Source organism: Curcuma longa, chromosome 1, assembly GCF_044706935.1.
Source record: "Curcuma longa cultivar G26 ecotype Majalengka, Jawa Barat chromosome 1, ITB_CL_G26_1.1, whole genome shotgun sequence".
In the NCBI taxonomy this organism is placed as follows: Eukaryota; Viridiplantae; Streptophyta; class Magnoliopsida; order Zingiberales; family Zingiberaceae; genus Curcuma; species Curcuma longa.
Genome location: NC_133861.1, coordinates 4,614,052 through 4,636,866, shown reverse-complemented (window position 1 = coordinate 4,636,866; position 22,815 = coordinate 4,614,052). Strand labels below are relative to the sequence as shown.

Here is a 22,815-nt window from a genome sequence, read left to right as displayed (position 1 = left end):
TTAGTACCTCTTAATCTAAATTGAGTATAACTTAAAAGATTATGTAGTGATATTTAATTAAGCTAAAATTTAATTAAGAGATTTACAAAAATAAATCAATCATATTAATCAAAAGGCAAATCCAAACAAAGTAAGGACGGTGAAAACTGAAGGATTCGAAATAATAAAATGTTTCTAGTTCCTACAAATCCACTACATGCAAAAACTGAAGGCAAGTAACAAAAGAGTCGATGCATGGTACATGTATGCTACATGCTTACAGTGGATCTGATAGCTCACAGAATCGAGTAGAATGAACAACAGGAAGATGATGAATCCAAAATGAACATATTCATACCGAAAAGAATAGGAAGAGAAACGAAACGAAATGATCGTATCGGTAGCTTGCTTGCCAGTCGCGACCAAATTTCTTATACAAGAAGCAGAAATCCACAGGCTGTCACCAGTGAAACAAGCAATGGTACGGCGTCGCGCTGCCCGCTCGACGGCTGAAGAGATGGAGGTGCAGCACCAGGAGCCACAGATCTTGACACAGAAGGCAATGGTGGCTCTACCACATCAGAGACTGTCAAGGGTGGAATTGGTGATAATGCTGGAGGCAACGAGTTCGGAATCATTAGCGATAACAGTTGGCCGGCTTCGATAGGTTGCATGTAGATTGGAACATCACTTCCCAAGTTCCTGCATGAACTCCCTGCAGAATGTGCCACCATCAGTATCAAATTGAATCTACAAATTCAATCCTCTCTGTTTAGATATGTTATCCAAGTTAAGTTGTTGAAGTATCAATAAATAAGAGGCAAGAAACCATCTTTGTTTCCAAGTTCAGAGGCCAGTATTACTATATGCCATTAGGTTATGGTGATTAGTGAAGTGAGAGGTCTAACTCGAGACGGAATTGTGCAAAGAGATTACACACAGCTATGACTATGTTCTATATATAACAATCAGAAAATGACAATTGGCATATTAGATCAAGGAATGAATATGACAGAGACCAGAGAGCACAGGGATCATACTTTTATATCGACGAGTTGTCCCTGGGAAGTCGGTAATTATCCCATCCACTCCAGCTCCAGCAACATATGCATTGATCTCGACAGTTGCATCTGAGAGGAAGTCCCATGGTTGTGACACAAACTCATTACGAAGCACATAGGCATACACATCAAGGCCTGCAGCATGCAACTGAGAAACCAGACCAGTTTCACCCATGGTGAACAGCTGGGTTGAAGGATAAATAGATAGCTTGCCGAGGGCCACAGCGTTGGCAAATGTCTTGATGTTGGCTACTGAGGAATTGATAGCATCGCGAATGGACTTATCAATTTGATAGACAAGCTTATATTTTGTCAGCTGCTTGAACCTCAGTAGAACAGCACTGTCGGATGACTGAATCATGACTTCTAAAGTAGTCTTGTTATAACCCGCATCATTCAGGGAAGAAATGACTGAATCTACTACACTAAAACCTAATTGCTGATCCATAAAAGCAGCATGCTGTTCAAAGAAACCAAATATCCAGTTAATGCTTGGTGCTAGAAATCATACTTTTCCCAAATTAGTATTGTGGGAAACCTGAAGCATACTGCAACAATGTGCCATATGATCTGATATTGGCAAAAGAATACTCTGATTAACACGTCTGTGATTTTTATTACTCACCTCTATTGAGATTAAGACCCCAGACAAAGGCTTGTCTTTAGCAAATGTTAGAAAATCAGATAATGACAAGAAAGCTCCACTATTTTTGTATCGGGGATTCCGCATGATACCAAATGATGCAAATGGCTGTGAAATTTGTGCTGCAACATGCAAAAGTAAATATTATTTACATTATACTGTTTGGAGAAAAGGAGTAGTGTGCCATCGTTGCATGTTGCTTAAATTAGTGATAAGGGCAGCCAAAGAACAATTGAACTCGGATCAAAGGAACCATACTTACTATGCCACAATCAAAACTAAACATAGAAGAAAAAAAAACGAACAAGGAATTTGGAAACACTTTTGAGGGCCCATGCACCTTTATTATGGTAAACATTAACAACCATAGAAATAGAAACCAAATTCCTAGTTTAACAAGAATTTTTTTTTTGCCCGAATAGCAAGGAATATCATTTCAATGGAGCTATGCCTATTTCCATTAACTATGCTGTCACTATAGTACAATAATGATTAAGTAGTGTTTTGAAGAGAAAAAATCTCATATGAAAGTCTATGAAAAGTTGCAGGGCAACCTAGCTTTTTAATACTTGAGAGCCAAGGTAGGAGGCTCAACGCCCATTAATCCCACATGGACAAGCTGTTGATCTACATTATAATTGGTCTCTTTTCTCTTAGGTCAACCTTTGGGATAAGTGTTTAGCCAATAAATTAATAAGAATCAAAGAGGTGGGCACACCGATTTTGCTACTTTAAATTTGTTTTGACCCGCACTTTTGAAAGAAAACATTGGGGAAGGTGATTGGAAATCTTGAGTGCCATGGACATCAATGTAACATCTTTGGAGCCATAACTGAGCAACTTCAGGAAAAAAAAAACAGAAATGAACTAATATGCAGTCAATCTATAATATTGCAACTAATGGTGTCTTTTATAAAGTTTTGGGACTTTAGGTTGGATTCTCAAATTAAATTTTATTGGAATTTGAATTCATGTTGATACCATTTGCCCTAACAGAAGTAAAAGGGCAGCCCGGTGCACGAAGCTTAAAGGATTGTACGCAATTTTTGCAATTCATGAACCCGTGACCTCTAGGTCACATGACCAACCTTTTGCCCTAACAGAAGTACTTCATCAAATTCTAACTTTCTACATCTCTAAGATTTAAATATGAGATTCTACTTCCAACTCATTTTGGATTATGTTTTCAGATTCTACTTCCCCAATCTCATACCACCTTGTTGCTCAATCTGGAAACTAAAGATTGAGGGGCAGAGATTTCCAGGCCTATCCATAGATAATCAACTATTTTGCCAAAAATTCCTATTGACTTGCAAGTTTATACTTGATCCTAAGTTTCAGCCATTTGACTTTTCCCTTTGATCTTAATATCAATCCAAGTATTCTCTCTTCAGAGGATCCAAGATCTATGGATGATATAAACTGACGGCCCTATGTGTGTAGTGGTGATCCCCACATCACCTAAAATTTCAGGAAAGTTGTATAAGTTTTGTATCCATTTATTAAGAATTATTACATTACCCCCTTAATGTATTACTTATATAATATGGTTGGCTGGTTGCCATCCTGAGGTGGAAATTTGGGTCCGCCATACACCATGACATGGTTCAATATACTGAAAAGAATTACTGGGGTGAACCATAGGATTGTCATAGTTATGGCTCTCTGTTTGATTGTATGGTTTGAAAGGATTGCAAGTGAGCATGAAGCCAACTTAACCCCCACTGATGACAACAACAGGGTCAAATTTTGCTTAATGATCGTATAAACACTAGACTACACAGAAACACAAAAGGCTTCACCCAGTTAACATAAGTTTCTACTCAATTCCTTTTTACATGGAAAGTCAAAAGTTATCTTGGGTTAGGATTTAAACTCAATATTTGAGAATATTTGTGGCATGTATTAGCATTTCATACGTACCATTGGAACTTGGAGCTTCAGTTAAGTCAACAATGATGAGTGAATTTCAAGAAAAAACTTAGATATTCTATATAAAACCTATTAAGGATTAAAACACTGGTTCTGAAACCAACTTTATTTGCTGATCAAAACCATTCCATACTGATGCTGACATGTATTTACATAAGATATAGGTTGGCACATGTCAACCACGGTGATGTGGGGCAGTGGTGCATGAGAGGAAGGGGAAAGAGAAGGACAACTGGACAATGAAGAAGAAAGGAGAGAGAAAAAGAAGAGGAAGGAAAGGGGGAGGAAGAAGAAGAGGAAAACATACTAGTTGATGCCACAGCTTTCAGAACTATGGTTCACCATAAAAATTGCTCAAAATCTTTTCCTACTGTCAAAAGAGCCTCATCAAACCTCCATGCTTTCCACTGAGATCACGTTCACACGGTCCCATTGAGATCACCTTCACACAGTCAGCTCAGTAATGTGAAATGGCATATCTAATGTGGTGTTATTTCAATATTACTATGCAAGTGTTGACTCGGAATAATATAGCTCACCCTTAATAGAGAGACGGATATTGGAGGAGTTGCGCTAAGTGGAGTTTAAGGGTCAAGCTCTTTGGTGAGTTTGCAAGGGTGATAGGGTAGTGCCCTTGTTGAGGGTTTGGGCGTGCCCAATATGCTTTAGCATGGATCCATCTTGGAGTTCAACCTACCGAATCAACTGATAAGATGCCAAACTGACCAACTGGTGATATATGGAGATCTGTGTCAAGTAGTTGTTGTATCAACCAGAATATATATGCTGCCAAACAAACATCATATAAAGTGTGGACATAACCAAGTCTCAGTTGGCCGAGTGACCCTAAATTAGCAGAGGCATTACATATGCTATAGACAATCCAATTGATCATAAACCTTAACTTCAAGATTTGTGAAAGGAATGGTAAATGCATCTTGGGAATAGATATCTCCATTGTGGCCATGGGCATATGCACACTTGCTAAACCATGTATATTTGTGTCTCTCCTTGATATAATATTGTATTTCCAATTGCCTCAGTTCTTTGTTCTCTAGTTTCCACAGTGCATAGGGAGTGGTTTTGCTCCTAAACAGAGAAGCTTCATGGTCCCAACAAACCTACTGAGAAATTTGACTTCACCTTGGTTTCGACAATGCTTTATCCTTTCAAAATAACTATAATAGTTTAAAACAAGTTTGCATATCCTTATCAATCATACATGTCTAGTATGTCTCATGCCTTATGAACTTCTTAATATGTCTTATGCTTCATGAACTTAAAAGAATACTTCAAGGTATCCTGATGAGTCAAAGACCAAGAAATTTATAGTACTGTCCTGGCTACCAGCGCAAATATCTGCTTAGAGAAGTAACAGTAATTACTGAAATACAAATATATATATATATATATATATATTTGATCCAAAGTCAAGCTATCAATTTTTTTTGTGTCAAGTTACAGCCTATAAGAATAGAGAAGGAAAGAGATTTGAACTCACGTTTCAAATTCTTTTGGATTTGGTTCCATGTGAGATTGAAAGTAAATATACCAGGACCACTCTTAAGTTGAGGGATATTAGAAATTTGAGAGCTGAACTGTGACTTTGTGACTGTAGTATCATCTAAAAGGTCCACAGAACCCATGCATATTAGATGCCCCTCTCGTGTTACTTGAACAGGACAATCAATAACATCTGCACCATCATCAACTGCTTTCTGATAAGCCAGGTCGGTACAATCTGGATAGTCTCCACTAGCTCCATTGTGTGAGATGATTAAAGGTTTTCCTGAAGTAGAAATGAAAAGAAAAATCAGTGAAAATTCACTATTAGCGGCAGTTGTACCTAAAGCTGAATGTGACGAAGTTACTCAACATACCGTGATCAACATTGCTTTGGTTTAATTGAGAAAAACAACCTGGAAGAGTTAACCATGTCAATAGAAGGAAATAATATAATGTACAGCTTTATAAAGCACAATCATCAAAAAGATGCAAGAAGGTATATCCAATTTAGTTCCTAAATTGTTTGTTCCTAATGGAGAAAAGTAACACATGATTTTAAAAGTGCATAATATGCAGGTAGCTTACTAGATTTTCATCTATAATAATTTACCTTACTAGAAAATATATAAATCTTACTAGTAAAACTAAAAAAAAAACATGCCATCTGCTCTTTATAATATTTTATGGTAAGCAAGACTGCTATTTTGAAAGACAAAGGAGCTTATCTATCGTTCAGATAATACCAATTTGATTAAACTTTCAGATGAAAAGCTGAGAGAAAATATTTACCTATTGCTTCAGATGGAGTTATAGGGAAGTCAGTAACTACCCCATCGACTGAGAAAACTCTGTTATCAAAAAACTTGAGATATTCAGCTAGTGGATCATAGCTATAGTTGAAGCTCAAAATGTTATCATTTGCAAAATCTGCTGCATAAATTTCCAACCCAGCTTCATGGGCATCCATGACAATAGATGTATAAGGTAGAAGATAATTGTCAGTTGTCACTGGCCAAATGTAGCTCTTTGGTACAAGAATACCAGAAGCAAAGGTCTTAATAAATGTGAGATTTCTCAACAGCAAACCATATGTCTGGTTTGTAGATGATTCTGTAATGCTTTTATCAAGAAAACGGAAAATGAGCTTAGTCTTGGTTTTTCGAAGTCTTGGTGCTATACCACTAAGGAAAGCCACCTCTGGAGAGGACACATAATCCACAATGATTCGCCGTACTTCAGAAAGAAGGAAGTTTCTCATGCTCAAGTTGTGTTGCATGTAGAAAGCATTGTGCTGCATGATAATATAAGCAAAGCAATATGAATGAGTGCCAAAATAATTTCATAGATATAACAAAAGGAATGATAAGTAGGTTTACCTGTATATTTAACCAAAGAGAACTGTCATTAATTTGTGTTCCCAAAACCTCAACAGGAAGAATGGGAAATGAAAGGCTGTCAAATCTATATGTTCGACTGCCCAAGATAAATTGCTTGCTTTACTGCCCAAGATGGAAACAATCTGAGTATGTTTGCATTTATCCGTTGCGCCAAAAAAAAATGTATCTTTCATATTTTTTTAAAATAACATGCATATAGAGGCACACATTTACTGCTACCACTATCTAATCAAAATAAGAAATGTTTTACTAACAGGAAAAAAAGATATATTAGGAAAAAGATTGTACAGGTAAACTAATGCCATAAGTTTTCGTGTTGTCTATACAATCCATGAGGGTTAATGACAATCCACTGCTGTCAATCTAATTGTGCCAACATCATCAGTAAAACAACCAGATCAATCAGTCCCAATCTTCATCGGTAGATTGCATATGCAAAATGATGCCTTGGTGTCAAGTTTTTCCCACTAAATTATAGTCAATCCAAGGATCTCCACTGCATCAATTGCCAAAGTGCCCAGAAACTTCTGTAGAAGCATATTTTTGTGATTAAAAAAAGAATAGATATTAAGTAGCATCATGTGTTATGTGTACTTACACCTGATTAGTGATTGTCAACCCTAAATAAAGCACTAGAAATTTTAGAGAAGAAAAATTCTTACACAATGCAGATAAACAAGAAAAATGCTATAAGTCATTTTAATTAAGGAGAAGACAGCAAGTAACATTTTTTTAAATTGTACTGAGGAATTATTTTCTAGATAAATAGTATAAGCTAACTTAAAAGTAACTGATTTTATACTTACAAGATATTTGTGACAAATCATTCATGGTATAGTCCACAGTGAACCAGCCTGTTGTGTTTACGCCATTAACCACATATGATGTCTTATTCTGAGGATAAACAAATCCAATATCGGTGCAATTGTCTAAATTGATATCAGGAACACAAATTCCAATGTTGTCTTTTGTCAATTGCACATCACACCATAAAGTTGTATCCTTAGCACTGGAAAGTGACACAAAATTATAGGCATTGGAACTGGAATCGGGAAACAATCCAGAAAAACCTCCTTTAGCTATTACCGCAGGGGCATTACCTGAAATATTGAAACATTACTATATTTCAAGACAGAACATAAACCTGAATGATGTAGGATATCAAAGATAAACTTGGGGCTACACATTGAGAGGATAAACTAGGTAAACAGTGGCATACATATCAAAGTCACATCATTGACCATGCAAAAGAATTTGTCTGGTACACATTAGTCAAATAAATTAATTATCCACCAACATTAGTTCATAAGAGAATGAAGAAAATAATTGGCAATTCATATTGCTGCATCTACAAGTGGCAGGTTCCACTCTCATTGAAGGGCTCTATTTTCAAGTGCCAGCTTTTTGCAAGTTTATTTAATTTACACCTTTGATACTTGCACTCTTCATCTACCACTCCATGCTCGTGTCCGATCTTGATACTCAGACAATGACATACCAAGTAAACAGTTAAACCTTTCTCTATTAACCATGAGTAAATATTTTAGAATCAGCAATGTGGATCCACACTCATGTCAAATTATCGTACGAGCCCAAAAAACTTAGTTTGATACCACCATCCCTACCTGATTTTTAAATTATTTGAAGCTGACTTGTACAAGGCATTCTATCATGTTTGCCTCCGAAGTAGTTAATCTATATGTCAAGACAGTTGCTGGTTGTTATGATAAATAGCCATGCTAACATATAGACACAACTTTTAGAAAAGTAACGATGGAGCACAAATGCTAACATATTTCAGGTTCAAATCCAGATCAAAAAATTTCTGAGGTTTCCTGTTTCTTGCATCAAACGTGCATAAGTGCCTAGCACCAGCTTGGCACAGAAAGAGAAATTTCTGAAAACCAATATCAAGTAGGTATTTCCGCAAACACCAAAAGGATCAGTGTGCAGTTCACCAGACAGCCATGTAGATGGTGAAAAGTTGGAGGATCCACCTTAACGATCATATATGTTGCTCCAAGATGAACACAAGAAAACTTAGAACGACTTTCCAAGAAAGCATCAAAACCAAAAACTATAGATTTATTTTACCCCCTCGGAGAAAGTATAAATCGTAAGTATTTCACCCAGCTCCCCACATTACAATCCAGCCCGCTCAAGAACTCAAAAGAAACACAGATCGAAAAATCCTGCCTTTGCAACCAAAATTGAGAAGAAAAGAAGGAAGTAAATAGAAACGAGAGAGAAAGAGGGAGAGAGTACCAGTCAAGGTTAGCCAAGACGAGGTATTCTGGGCGGCAGTGTGACCCAGATGCAGCAAGAGGAACGCCGCGAGGAACGTGGAAATGCCCACCCTAGAGCTCCTCCTCCGCATTGCGCACCGCAGAAACCGAACCTGTCCTCCGCAGTCCTCCACCTGAGGATCAAGGGTGGGATCAAGAGGACCAAGCTACCACGGAAGGTGAAAGGGTGGTGGAACAGAGAAAGTGCGAATGTGTGTGTGCCAGAGAAGAGCAGCGTGATGTTGGCTTTAATATATGAGTATAAATCTATCCGATTTCGGGGAAAGTCGCGATCTTTTGCTTTTGCCTTGCCAGTTAAAGCATAAAAAATTGCAGAAACAAAGCAATTTGCAATCTAAAGATGATCTGCAGCAAATTTGGAATCTGAAATTAAACTCCAATCTAATAATCGAGCGAAGCGGAGACCTTTGCGAGAGCTGCTTACAGCTCGTCAGTGAGCTGGTTGCCATTTCTAGCGGCTCGGCTTCAGAGCTCTTCCTTGTGGCTTCAGAGCTCGTCAGTGAGTTGGTTGGCATTTTGCTGCACTGTAAGACCAGACAGGGCAATTTTGTCATCCGAGACAGCCCTGGTAAGAGATAAAAATAAAACAAAAGTATCAATCTCATGTATGAGATAAAAGTACCAGTCCTCTTCTTCCTGTTCCACTAAAGAACAACATCATGAATTATAGAAAAAAAACACCATCATTACCACCAAAACAACAACATTTGCCACACAACTTTCTGCTGATGATCAAGAACAATCTTGTTCTTCAACGGTAGTGGCATGCAATTCACGCTGGTGACGCATGCAGGATCCCCAAATGGGCGTATACGTACTGTCTCTCACAGCGATGAATTACAAGCATGGAACCTCAACACTTGAGTAAGCTTTACTGTCCCACCCACCAACACTTTCCCTTACAAATTTATGCATGTCACAGCTTCCTGTGGCCCTGGACTGTTTTACTAACAGAGCATCGAGTGGTCAGCATATGTAATTAAGCATTACAGAAGCATAGTAAACATTAATGGCCTTGTGGGGATTCGCACTGCAGTGCTGCAGCAAGCTGCTGTGGCCGTGCCTGATCATGAAGTAATGAGCCCCCGGCCCGCCTTGTCTCCCTCGCCGGCACACTCCATGCACTGATGCACATGCACAGGCACATGCACGACGACGACGCCGTGGCCGTGTCGAGTGTTGTGTTTTGTTTTGAGATAGCTAGATAAGATAAGCATGAAAGGAAAGGATCTCCTTGGCCGTTCACTTGGTGGCCGGGCGTGCGCTGTTTGCGTGCCGGGGTTAAATTATCACGGCGACCGGTCCGCTCATGCACCGTCGCGCAAAGCCACGCACCGCCAAAGGACAGGGACAGCGAGGAATCGGTGAGCCGAGCCTAGCCGAGCCGAGCCGAGATTCGGGAGAGAAGAATAAGAAGATAGGAAATGACGAATATATCCTTCTGCAGGTAGGTGGGTAATCGGCAGGTGTCAGAGGAAGAAATGACGGTGGTCCCACCGCCCTCGCTCTTCTGACTCACTGATTCAGAAAGCTATAAAAATAATTATTTATTATTTAAATTGGATAAAATAATTTTAACTCAGACAAAATATCTATTATTATTATATTTTATAATCAAGGATTGTGACTAGAGCTCAATTAATCTTTCCCTGAATTAATTCTAAGACAACCTTCCTCAAACCGAATATTCCGAAAGCAAGGGAGCGGAAGCATATCTTTTATTTATTTATTTTAATAATTTAGATATTTAATTCTTATTAATTTTAAAGGTGATCCTCTTAATCTCATAAAAATTTTCCATCTACTTTTTTTTTCATCAAATTGAATAGAATATATAATACGTGTGGTTAGGATTTAAATAGTTAATGAGCATTTAGGGGCAAAAATTTTAAAAAAAAATTGCATGGCCATCTCCAACGCTTAAACCGACCGGTCCGGTTTGCCGTCCCACATTTGAGCCGGGCTTCAACTGAGTATGAGTATGATGGTTAATTAATTAACAAATTGATAAGTTGAAGCCTGGAAAATAATTTTATTTCAGAAAGTAAAAAAATAGAGAAAATTGGGGTGTTGCGAGAATCGAACTCACGACCTCTCGCACCCGAAGCGAGAATCATACCACTAGACCAAACACCCTACATATTTGGAAGGCTAAAATGTCATTTAACAATTTTAGTCATTATTTTATATTTGAAGTGAACCAATTCCCAATAATGTAAACAGCATATCTTTTATTTATTTATTATTTTTATAATTTAGATATTTAATTTTTATTAATTTTAGAGGTGTCGACGAGGGTAAATCTGAAAACACGTGCGATTTCGCATTCATATTTTTTTTTATCTAATTGAAAGAAAATATATAATACATCGAGTGGTTAGGATTTGAATAGTAAATGAGCATTTAGGGGTAAAAAAAAAATGCATGGCCATCTCCAACGCTTAATTATTGTGTCATGGGTATTATGACCTAGTTCGTAGTTTCAGGGACACATCAGATAGAAGGGTGACTTATCCGAGTACGGTGGATAAAAGGAGCCTGACTTGACCGTCAAGGTTGACTTGACCCTATACCAGAGTTGATTGGACCCTGCCCATTCCAACTCACTCAGCTTAGTCGGACCACTCACCCACATCCTCGGTTAATCGCCCTGGTCCGTCTTATCTGACGATCACAGTCTGCCTAATTAAGCCCGTTGCTCCTACACTCAAGTCGGGCCAGTTCGCCAAACCTCTCAAACAATCACAACAAAAATCTATCATACAGTTATCGCCGTCAAGAGGTTGTACGACATGACAATTGAATACTACACAGTTATCCGTAATAATCGCAATAGGATCCGCAAACAATACGTCTCCATATATCCCAAATCCTCATCTACATAGATCCTCCTTAATTAATGATAAGACAACTTGCATGCAATCTACACTATATAACTTCCTTCATACACGAAGATATAGGTATGCGGAAAAACACTTTTCTCTATAATTCTTCTTCTTCTTTTCGAAACTAACTTAAGTATCGGAGAGGTCGAGCTAGGGCATCCCTGACCTTCCATCTCATCGTGCTTGTGTTTTCAGGATCACCGACTGATTCCCTTCTTCCTCCTCGCAAAGTCAACCTTGGTGTTGAGTGGCCGGTGACGCGTCCGAAAGCCGATCTCAACAGGAACATATTGTAATAATCCAACCCGAGTATATGGTTTTATTAAACCGACCGGTCCGGCTTGGTCCCACATTTGAGCCGGGATTCAACTGAGTATGATGGTTAATTAGTTAACAAATTAATAAGTTGAAGCCCGCAAAATAATTTTATTTCAGAAAAAGAAGCCCGCAAAATAATTTTATTTCAGAAAGTAAAACGTATAGAAAAATTGGGGTGTTGCGAGAATCGAACTCACGACCTCTCGCACCCGAAGCGAGAATCATACCACTAGACCAAACACCCTTGATATTTAGAGGGTTAAAATGTTAAATAACCATTTTAGTTATTATTTTATACCTGAAGTGAACCAATTCCCAATAATGTAAAACAGAATTAATAGTAAGTAGTAACACCAATTGTTATTAAATTCATCAGGCACCATTTTTTTTAGAACACCAATTGTTATTAATTCAACTTTGGCAACAAGACAGATGTTATCAGCATTTATACCTAAATATAATAGTAATTTAACTATCAAAACAATGCAAAATGAAGTCATTAATTACTAACTAGTTCATGATCAATATCCCACTCCTTATTACTAATATAACATATCGTATCCCCTGACATGGTGTAGCGATAAAATATTCAACAGATTAATCAAGTATTCACAGTTTGAATTCCAACAATGGTGTACTATAGAATATTTTCTTTTAATTGAATGAAAAATCTAGAATATTGGTTGTTGAGCAAGGAGCCTCTCATACTTTTGAATTTATTCAATGAATGAACCAGAAGGGAAGACCATCTCGTCTCAAGGATTTATTGAGCTCAAGACACACAGATATTTGGATTATTTATATAAAATTTTGATATGTTGGGCATCATCTGTTAGGGTTTAGATTCAGAGTTTAAGATATATATATATATATATATATATATCAGGGCCGGCTCTAGGCATAGGCCACTAAGGTCTATGCCTAGGGCTCCCTTTTAATTGGGGCCCAACTTTCAATATATCAATATATATATTAAAAAATAAAAATTATTAAAATAAATTTATTAATTGGTTTAATCAATTAGAGTCTCGAAAACCCTTTAAAATTCTCAAAAAATTCTAAAAATCGTTTACCTTCCTTCCGCTCTGAAATATGAATCCCCGATTTGAACAGAAATTTCCAAGTCGCCGTTCGCCTTCGCCTTCGCCTTCGCCCCGCCCTGTGGCCTGCGCGGCTGCGCCTTCGCCCAGCCTTGCCCTACAAGCCCTTCGCCCAGCCCTGCGCCGTCGCCTTTGCCTTCACCCGACCCTGCGCACCTTTCGCCCAGCCGGCCGGTCCTGCGCCTTCGCGACTTCGCAGCTTCACCCGGCCCTGTGCACCCTTCGCCCGACAGCCCCGACCCTGTGCTAGTGCGCCTTCGCCTTCGGCCGGGGCCTGCGCGCGCTTTGCCTTCGCGCCTACGGCCTACGCCTTCGCTTTCGCGCCCTAACCCTTCGGCCTTCTCGCCTTTGTCGGTGAGCAATGATTTTTTTTATTAAATGATCTTTATTATTTTATAAAATGACTTTTATTATTATGATTTATTTCATCATTAAATTGCTGGCATGTTTTGATGATTCAACAATCAGACTAATTACTTCATTTAATTTGATCAATGACGAGATAATTCTGATTGAAAAATGGAATGAAAATATAATTTTCATGTTCATGAACGAATTGAATTAAGAAATAAATATATATTAATAGAATATGTAAATAAAATATTATAAATTGATCTTTCTTCTGCATATTAAATAATTTTTTAGGGTAAAAATTAATGTATCTGATTAATGATTAATGTATGTGTTTCTTCCGGGTGAAAAGTTTTTAGAAAGTTGAAAGTCTTGAGGGCTTATTTTTCAAAATTAAAATTAATAAAGTCTTATTTACGTTCAACTATGTCTCAAGAAAGATTAAATAATTTAGCAATGTTATCAATTTAAAAAAATTTATTATTAAAACTTGAATATGAAAATTTAATTAATAATTTTACTTCTAAAAAAGTAAGAAAATTTAATTTTATAAAAATATATATATATATATATATATACACACACACACACACACACGATGATACTCACGGATGATGTCTAATATAACATTCTTATATATATTGCACTAGCTAAGGTATATAAAAAAAATGAGTTTATCCATCTAGTAGATCTCACTTCACTATGAGATGATCAAGTATAGCATTGCGTGACTCAATTTCTTGAATTCCAAATTTATTGAGTCTGTCCAAGGAGAGGTCGCATTATAGGGGCTACTATAACTTATTTGACATTTCTTTTTCATTATGGTACATTGACTCGATTGGTGAATCACTCTTTGCAAAATCCATTAAAATGGATCTCCTTTAAGAGGTTGAGAAATTTTGTACAATGACTCTTCTCTTACAAATGAAATAAACAATGAAGTACAAGAGAAGCAAAATTGAAATTAAACTTTTGAAAGATGTTATGAGCCCTTAGAGACTATAAGAATCAAAGTATCAAGGATTCAAGTGTTATATTTTAAAGTTTTTTGCACCTCCAATTGATACACACAAACTAGGTTTCAAATAATAGATAAGGTGACTCAAATGACTAGCTTGTGTTTGATTTCAATTGACTCAAATCATGACTAAATCCAAGATAAGAAAAACTTATCTTGCTAATGACTAGTTACTAGTCGATTAAAAACCATTTCAGGCTATCTAACATAATTAATTTAACCTAATTCATCAACTTAATTGATAAAACTATAAGCTAAAGGATAGTTTCTCTACTTAACTCATACTTCCTTTAATCAACTCAATTATTTGTGGCTATGGTACTTAAATTGGGAAAAACATGAGTCAGGTCATGATTGAGTACTTGAATTGGAGAAAATATAGATTTTCTTGTGACTATGATTAAGTATCAGCTGATGGAGCATGACTAATTTCAACGAGGGGGGATTGTGAAGGTGTGGCTGTCGATATTCAATAATATGACTGCTATTCGAATTTATTTTGATGACCGATGAAATTTTTTTGATCATCTCAAGATTAATTGATTCGAAGAACTGAAGACTTGAGTTATCAAAAAAAAAAATTGTGGCTATGATAGCAAATCCTTTTTAATGAATTCAATTTAAAAAATTATATTTTCCTAATATTTAACTAGGTCTTAATTAAAATTTACTTATTGAATAGTTTAGGTGTGAAGTGCAAAAATATTTTAAGAAATAAGAGCGGATAAATGGAATCTTTGCGCATTGGCCCAAATATTTTGACCAAATTATTTTTCCCCCAACAAACATTAGAAAACGGACGGAAGACGGACATGAAAGAGCTTAAACTGTTCCGCAGTGTCATTTGAACACCAAATACCCGCAAGCTTCCTGCTTCCGCAGTGTCTCCTCTCCTTATCTCCTTCGCGGAGCAAAAACCATCCATGCGCTAAAACCCTAATCCCAATGCTGCCATCCGTCAGCAATTCTCGCCTCCCTCCTCCTAAGATCGCGCCTTTCGACCATTCGCATGCCTTCCCTCATCGCTCGCTGCCGATTACGCCCGCTTCGCTCGCCGCCGAAGACGACCGCTTCCGCGCGCTAGCCTTGAAGAAGTCAGGTTTCCTCTCGGTAATTGATCGGGCGATGAACGAGGAAGAGGTGTATCGGAGGGCGAGAGCGGAGGTTCAGCGGAAGGGGTTGGAAGTGGAAGGTTACTCGATCGAGGGGATCTCCGTCGGCGGCCATGAGACGTGCGTCATGGTCCCCAGCATGAACCTTTCCTTTGACATTGGGCGATGCCCGGCCAAGGCTGTGCATCAGGATTTCTTGTTCATCACTCATGCTCACCTCGATCACATTGTAAGAAAAATACTTCAGTTCTGAATTAAATTAAAAGAAAGTACGATGAGCTTTAAAATGTTCAATTTGATTCCTAGGAAATATAATATTTTTTCTCCCTTTACAGGAAGAATAGTTAATTTGTAATCTTTACTTGATTATCCTACTGCTTATTGAATCAGCATAACATGTTATGTAATAAAAAATGGTTTACCACATCTTTAACCAATCCTGAAGGCTGAAACTTTGGTTGAGATGTGGTATTCAAGTATCAATGTTGAAGTATAATGCTCAATCTCCCTACTATAAAATGCATACTACTGTTTTTCACTCTAGAAATTTATATTGTACTGTAATTTTTCATTCAGTTTAACACAAAATTTCTGTTAGTAATATTTTTTATATTATTTAACAAGAAGATATTGATTAAGTTATCATTAATGTGTTTGAGAGTGGATGATTGAAATAGACAGTAGGCTCTAGATTCTCCTGTGGCTGTTGCGTGCCCCTTAACTAGATGAAAAAAAATCATTAGACTATGGCATAACCTGTCATACTTCACAAGTTCAAGGATTAGAATGTTGGATTGTCTGGAAATATGTACAACATAAAAATAATTGGAATGCTAAAAATGGATGTGTTGGTTTATTAGAAAAAGATAAATTAGAAACAAAGGCTTACAAGGAGCAATTAATGAGGGTGTTATGTCTTAATATCACTAATATTGGTTCCAAAATTTGGAAGAAAAAAGGTTGAGGGCCATGTTAGTCCTTGAATTTTTGTGTTAAAAATGTTTGAATCAGCATGGATGTTGTATGTGTTTGCAGATGATATCATGCTAATTAAACTAGAAAAATTTAGAAATCAAGGATTTTAAGTTAAGTAGAACTAAATATCATGGATAGGATAAAAAATGAATGGTTAGAATGATCCAGAGCTTTTGGAGTCTTGTGTGATTGTTCTGTACTGTTACACTAAATGGAAACTTTTATTATATTACAGTAATTTGCGATCCTTTATAGATCATAATGTTAGACTGTGAGCAAACTACACGAAATAATAATATAGCTGTAGAGTTATTAGATAAGATAATATGTAAAAATACCATCAAGGAGCAGATGAAAGAAAACTCTAGTTAATGAAATAATGCACATTTGATTGTCATTCTACATATTCTACATTGACTCATTATTAATAATTTTACCTACTTTTTCTCCTTTATCATTTACAAGTCCTTCTCAGTCTTGTTCAATGGTTGTAGGGTGGTCTTCCAATGTATTTAGCAACTCGTGGCCTTTACAACTTGAAACCTCCAACAGTATTTGTGCCACCATGCATCAAAGATGATGTACAGAAGTTACTTGAAGTTCATAGAGGGATGAGCCAAGTGGAATTGAAGCTTGATTTAGTGGCATTAGATGTGGGTATGTATCTCTTCAGTTGATCTGGTTATTCTTTTTCCCTCTCGTGCATAGGTTTATTTCTTAATGCATTCAAGACCATAATTTTAGGAGAGACGTATGAGATACGCAATGATCTTGTTGCTAGACCATTCAGAACCCACCATGTTATTCCCAGCCAGGTTTGTCTTTTAACGGAGCTTGTTTTGCTGAGAACATTCAACAGGCTGTTGTAGTTATGGTTTGGTTTTTAGAATGATTTTTGAAGCTAAAATTGATCCTTTTTTTCACATATAAAACAGGGATACGTCATTTATTCAGTGAGAAATAAGCTGAAAAAACAGTATGCTCACTTAAAAGGGCCCCAGATAAAAAAGCTGAAGGATTCTGGTGTTGAGGTAATGAGGTTTGCATCCACCTCCTTTCAGAAGATTAATCAATATTAGATGCCTAATGATTTATCATTTGCTTGTCTCAAGCCTTATGCTGTTAGTTGATTGAAATGGTTATGTGTTTAGATCACAGATATTATATTGTCTCCAGAGGTTGCTTTCACAGGAGATACAAAATCTGATTTCATTCTTGAACCACGAAATGCAGATGCTTTGCGAGCCAAAATTCTCATAACTGAGGTAAACTGTTTTGTTGCATTGCCTGTAATTAGGAGAGGTGCCTGATGCAATTTCAATACATTTTTGTGTCATTTTCTTGTAATCTTTAAATGATTGCTTGGAGTTTGTTTAATTCTCATGGTTCTGAATCTGATGGTCGTAAATTCCATTCACTAACAATGACCGGGTCTCTTTGGCTCAATTATGGCAGAAAATTGTTCAATCAACTAATACTGCCAATGGTCTCTCCATTTGAGCTTCATGCAAGCCAATGAAAATACAGAAACAATAAGTGTAAGATTAAAAAGAAAAAATAGTTTCTCCTTGCCAAAAATTGAGACCAGAAAACTGGTAATAATTACCAAAGAATGAAGGCATATGCTAAATGTAGATAACTCAATTAGCATACACTTAAATGTGCTTTTCAAGTTTCGAGTGGCTAATTTATCTTTTTAATTTGTACACGGTTTATGCTAAAAAAGTGGGGAAAAGTTGTGCACATTTAAAACTAATTTAAAATCCATCAGCAGGCACCTGTAGCAAAAACTAATTTTTGTGGTTATTGCCCATTGAGTACAGTTTTTCTGTTGAATTTTAATGACTGATCAAACTGCAAGATCTAACACCACAGTTAATTTTAGTCTCTCCAAATGTGCTTGACTAGTTTTTGCGTTTAAAGTTGGAGCGTTCTGCTGGATCCTTTCTTGTCTCAGTTGAACAACCTCAACTAACATACTAAGATGATATATTGAGGCAGAAATCATATCAAAGCAAATCAGATTGCATTAAACCTAATGACCAATTGGATAAGTAGGCATTGTCTGGATTAGTGCAATAATCTACATCTTTTGCTAGTCATGCACTTATGCTCATATTTCCTAACTGCCTTGTGTATCAGAGCTAGAGGGAATTTTATGCTCACTAATTTTTTTTTGTATGGCAGGCAACTTTCTTAGATGATGAAAATGATATTGAACATGCACGCGAACATGGTCACTTGCATTTGCTTGAGGTAACATTTTTTTTTCTCAATGGATCTTTTCTCATTAGTTTTCAACCCACCAGGTTTCTGTTGTCTCTGCATGTGATTAGACACTTTCACTTCATTCCTTGTTGAGAATTTTCCTGAGCTTTTAAACTATTTTCTTGGAACTTTCTCAGTAATTCCTCGAATATTTATAGATCATGGAGCATGCAAAGTGGTTTCGCAACAAGGCCATCCTGCTGACACACTTTTCATCGCGATACAAGATTGAGGTATATATCCATTGTCCAGTGACATCCATCACCTGATCACTGTTCAGCTTAATCAGATGCAAATCTACCACCCCTTGCAGGATATTCGCAAAGCGATTGCCAAGTTACAACCAAAATTGTCTCCAAAAGTCGTCGCTCTCACTGAGGGTTTCCGATCGACATATTCATGATTCCCATTGTTTATTCAGCAATTTTTGTTAATTTATTGCAAGAGTAGGTCGGTGGAAAGTTTGTGAATCTATGGAAACATTGCGTTTAGCTGTCTTTATAGCTATGCCATAAGCAATTTGTTGCCATGTAAGACAGATTACGACTCGAACCAATGCAGACTTTCCTGGATCTTTGGCTAAGATTCATGTTTTATATGAATTCAGACGATTTTATATTGATTATCAAGCTCGTAATCTTTGATAAAGAGAAAAGTAAACTGTAATGTGATTATATTTGATCAGTTGGATTCACAATCTGTCGTCGAACTTATGACGATAATATCTCTTTCCGCCGGCAGCCGGAAGGTCACCCTCCGCCTCCTCCCGCTCTGGCTCCTGCTAAACGAGCGCGACCCGTCGCACTCCGCCGCATAGCTCGCGCTCGGCGAGGAAACATCGACGCCGGCGAAGCGACGGTCGCAGCCGACGACCGAGGGACTTAAAGGGCAGACCTTGGGCGACAGCCGCCGGTGCTGCACCTCAACCCCCGGGGAGGCGAGGAGCCACTCCTCCAGCGTCGGCAGTCTTCCCTTTCCGCCTTGCTCCGCTCCATGGTCCTCGCCGTCGCCGTCGCCGCTGTCCTCGTCGTCGTCGTACTCCCTGCTGTTCTCCGGCATTAAGCATCGAGGAAGAAGCCGCTCGGCGAAGGAGGAGCTACGAGGGAGTTGTTCTTGTGGAGTCGGAGCGCGAGAGCGGCGCAAAGTGGCGTGTTTGACGCCCATGCACGATGCTCGATGCCTGCCTTCTTTGCAGAGGAGTTAATGGAGATGATGGTGAAGTGAGATTGATGCTATCCTATCTATCATATAATGTTGGATTGTGAAGGTATTTCTTGTTGGATTTGTCTTGGATTCATCAATTCATGTAGAGAGAGAGAGATGGTGGTGGCTACAAGGGAATCCGCCAGTTAGAACAAGGTCAGCTTATTTAGCATACAAATTGCTATAAGCTTCCTTTTTTGTTTTTTATTCTCTCAAGGTTTGTGATTCATTACCTTTGATATCTTCCATTGTTTTAGACAACTTTTGACCTAAGTGTTTTTAGTTTGAATACCTTCTCTTTTTTTTTACTCATTGTCTTTTTGCGACCTAACTTTTGGATCTTTGTAGTTCTAGGACATTCCAATTTGGTCGAGGTTGCCTCATGAAGATCACATTGTCCTCCGTTTGAATTATATTTTTTTGCTTAGGTTTCTTGAATCATTTTGATGGAATAACTTCAAAATCCCTTTTTAGTATTTTAAGTTCCATTATTCTACATACCACGCTCTTAGTTGGCACAATCGACTTCTTCTAATCAAGGTTGACTAGATTGACCAAGCTTGAGTTGATTTAAGTCGAAGTTTCAATATTTGATCAATGTATTTGTTGGTCAAGTAAGACGTCAAGTAGGTCAAGATTAGTCGGATACTTGGCAAGATATAAAAAGTCCAAGTGGATCATGAGTGATTGGATGTTTGCTGGTCGAAAGTCTAACATAGAATTGACATAGATGAAAAGTCCAAGTGAATCATGGTTGACCAGACATTTGGTGATCGAAAGTCTAATAGGGAATTGGCAAAAGGAAAGTTCAAGTGGATCATGATTGATCGAACACTTGGTGATCGGACACTTGGTGATCAGAGATAACGAAAGTCCAAGTGGGTCATAGAGGATCGGGTACTTGATGATTGGAGAAAGTCCAAATGGGTTACAGAGGACTAGACACTTGGTATGAATATAAAAATTTAAACAAGTCAAGGAAGACTTGATGTTTGACATATAAGAAGTCCTAACGGTTAAGAATGATCAAATGCTAGACGCGTGAAATTCCAACAGATCAAAGTTGATCGGATGTTGAATAATAGAAAATCCCGACATGTCAAGCTTGACCGAATGATTGGGCAAAGGAAGTCTTGATAGGTTGAGATCAATCAAATGTCAGACAAGACAAGATTTCAGCTTTAGAAAGGTTGAAACATAGGTAACAATCAATTATTAGAAAGTGACAATTGATTGCTAAATCTTAAAACCCCAAATTCGAAGTTTGAGGGAGCAAAGGGAGTTTCTAAAACTCAATAATTAATTGCTAGAATGCAGCAATGGATTGCTGACACCGTAGCATTCAATTGCCCAATTGAATTGTTGGATACCAGTCGACTACTGGAATCCAACAATGGACTGTTGATAATGTTCAAGTGAACAGAATGTTCCTAACTCAATTGGTCGGTTCGACTAGAGGCTACCAGTTGATTGTGTTGGTGTAATCGACCTCTAGAGTTGTGATGTTTGTTTGACAATATATTTAATGGAGTTTAGTTAAGGTTGACTTAGTCAAGAGAGTAGTCCAGTTAAGTCAAGGTTGATCAAATGACTAGCAAAGGAAAAAGTTCAATCATATCAAAGTTGACTGGGTGGCTTACAAACGGTAAAGTTTAAGCAGGTCAAGGGTAACTGGATGCTTGATAAGAGAAAAAATCCTAAGGGAGTGAATCTTATAGGTAATAAGAAGTCTTGGAGGAGCGAACTCCAAGCAAAAGGAAAACCCCTAAGGGAGTGAACCTTAGGTAATGAGAAATTTTAGAGGAGTGAACTCCAAGTAAAAATAAAACCCTAAGGGAGTGAATTTTATGTAATGAGAAGTCTTGGAGGAATAAACTCTAAGCAAGTGTGATCGAAATAAAATTTTGACCGGAGCAACATATTTGATCAATCGAAGTACAATATTTTATATTACTATTTTTGATTGATGCATCCCAATTGGGATAAACTTATGCATTGATCTGACTAAAGGAACAAAAAAAAAGGTTTTTGGGTAACCAAAAAAGATTTTCCAGCCAACCTAAAAAATTTTTCAGTCGACCTAAAAATCTTTTTCAGTCAACCTAAAAAGTTTTTCAATCGATCAATAAATATAGATAAGCACATATCAGGATTGCGATTAAGTCTTAATGGAAATAAATGTTTAGTCGACTGATTAGGAGGATCAGTTGATTGAACCACTATGGAAAAAGCAAATCAGATGAGATTGAATCAATTAGCAAAGGAAATACTAAAAATAAACACTAGATTAAACAAGTAGATTTCATGGGTTGAGCGGATCAGATCGAAGCATTCAAGAAAGGTTAAGGTTGAGTCGCCTAGATGGTTTAGTCGACTGAACGGGATCAGTCGACCGAGCCAGTCGATCTAACGAAGCATATAAAAGAAGCCTCAAGATCAAAAGCTCAAAATTAATTCTAAATGGCCTATCCATCTCTCCTGCTACCTTGCTCATGCAAGATTTCCTATTGCTACATTGTGAGGCTCACTGACAACCTACGCATACACCTATATTCTTCATTGTTGGTAAAAAGTGTTTTCTTGCATTTTAATTCAAAGAGGTAGTAGTGTGTTACTACGCTCTTGATCCTTGTACGAGTTTTGCTCCTTCGAAAGTTTTCGAAGAGTACTTTAGTGAATTGCCCAATTGGATACGGTCTATAAGATCGTGGACCTTAAAGTAGCAGTCTTTGGACTGTGAACTAAATAAAACCGAATT

General features: G+C 37.5%; 1 protein-coding gene, 2 non-coding genes and 1 pseudogene across 3 annotated transcripts; 1 reads left to right on the top strand and 3 right to left on the bottom strand.

Annotated features, from left to right (window-relative positions):
• Positions 1-159: 159 nt before the first annotated feature.
• On the bottom strand, positions 160-9,141 carry LOC141835041 (glycerophosphodiester phosphodiesterase GDPDL4-like; annotated as a pseudogene).
• Positions 9,142-10,888: 1,747 nt separating this feature from the next.
• Positions 10,889-10,960, bottom strand: TRNAP-CGG (transfer RNA proline (anticodon CGG)). The gene has a single exon. It is a non-coding gene; the product is annotated as a tRNA-Pro (tRNA).
• Positions 10,961-12,199: 1,239 nt separating this feature from the next.
• TRNAP-CGG (transfer RNA proline (anticodon CGG)) lies at positions 12,200-12,271 on the bottom strand. Its single transcript has one exon. It is a non-coding gene; the product is annotated as a tRNA-Pro (tRNA).
• Positions 12,272-15,375: 3,104 nt separating this feature from the next.
• LOC141837691 (tRNase Z TRZ2, chloroplastic) lies at positions 15,376-19,456 on the top strand. Its single transcript, XM_074725064.1, has 8 exons — positions 15,376-15,840; positions 17,081-17,243; positions 17,331-17,401; positions 17,522-17,617; positions 17,738-17,851; positions 18,774-18,842; positions 19,013-19,087; positions 19,168-19,456. Exons 1-8 carry the CDS (start codon positions 15,445-15,447, stop codon positions 19,255-19,257), a joined length of 1,074 nt encoding a protein of 357 aa, XP_074581165.1. The 5' UTR covers positions 15,376-15,444; the 3' UTR covers positions 19,258-19,456.
• Positions 19,457-22,815: the final 3,359 nt, after the last annotated feature.

Coding starts and splice junctions, on each gene's coding strand:
- LOC141837691 (XM_074725064.1), top strand. CDS start 15,445: ATGCTGCCATCCGTCAGCAATTCTCGCCTCCCTCCTCCTAAGATCGCG. Junction 17,402..17,521: donor ACCATGTTATTCCCAGCCAG/GTTTGTCTTTTA, acceptor CATATAAAACAG/GGATACGTCATTTATTCAGT. Junction 19,088..19,167: donor CATCGCGATACAAGATTGAG/GTATATATCCAT, acceptor CACCCCTTGCAG/GATATTCGCAAAGCGATTGC.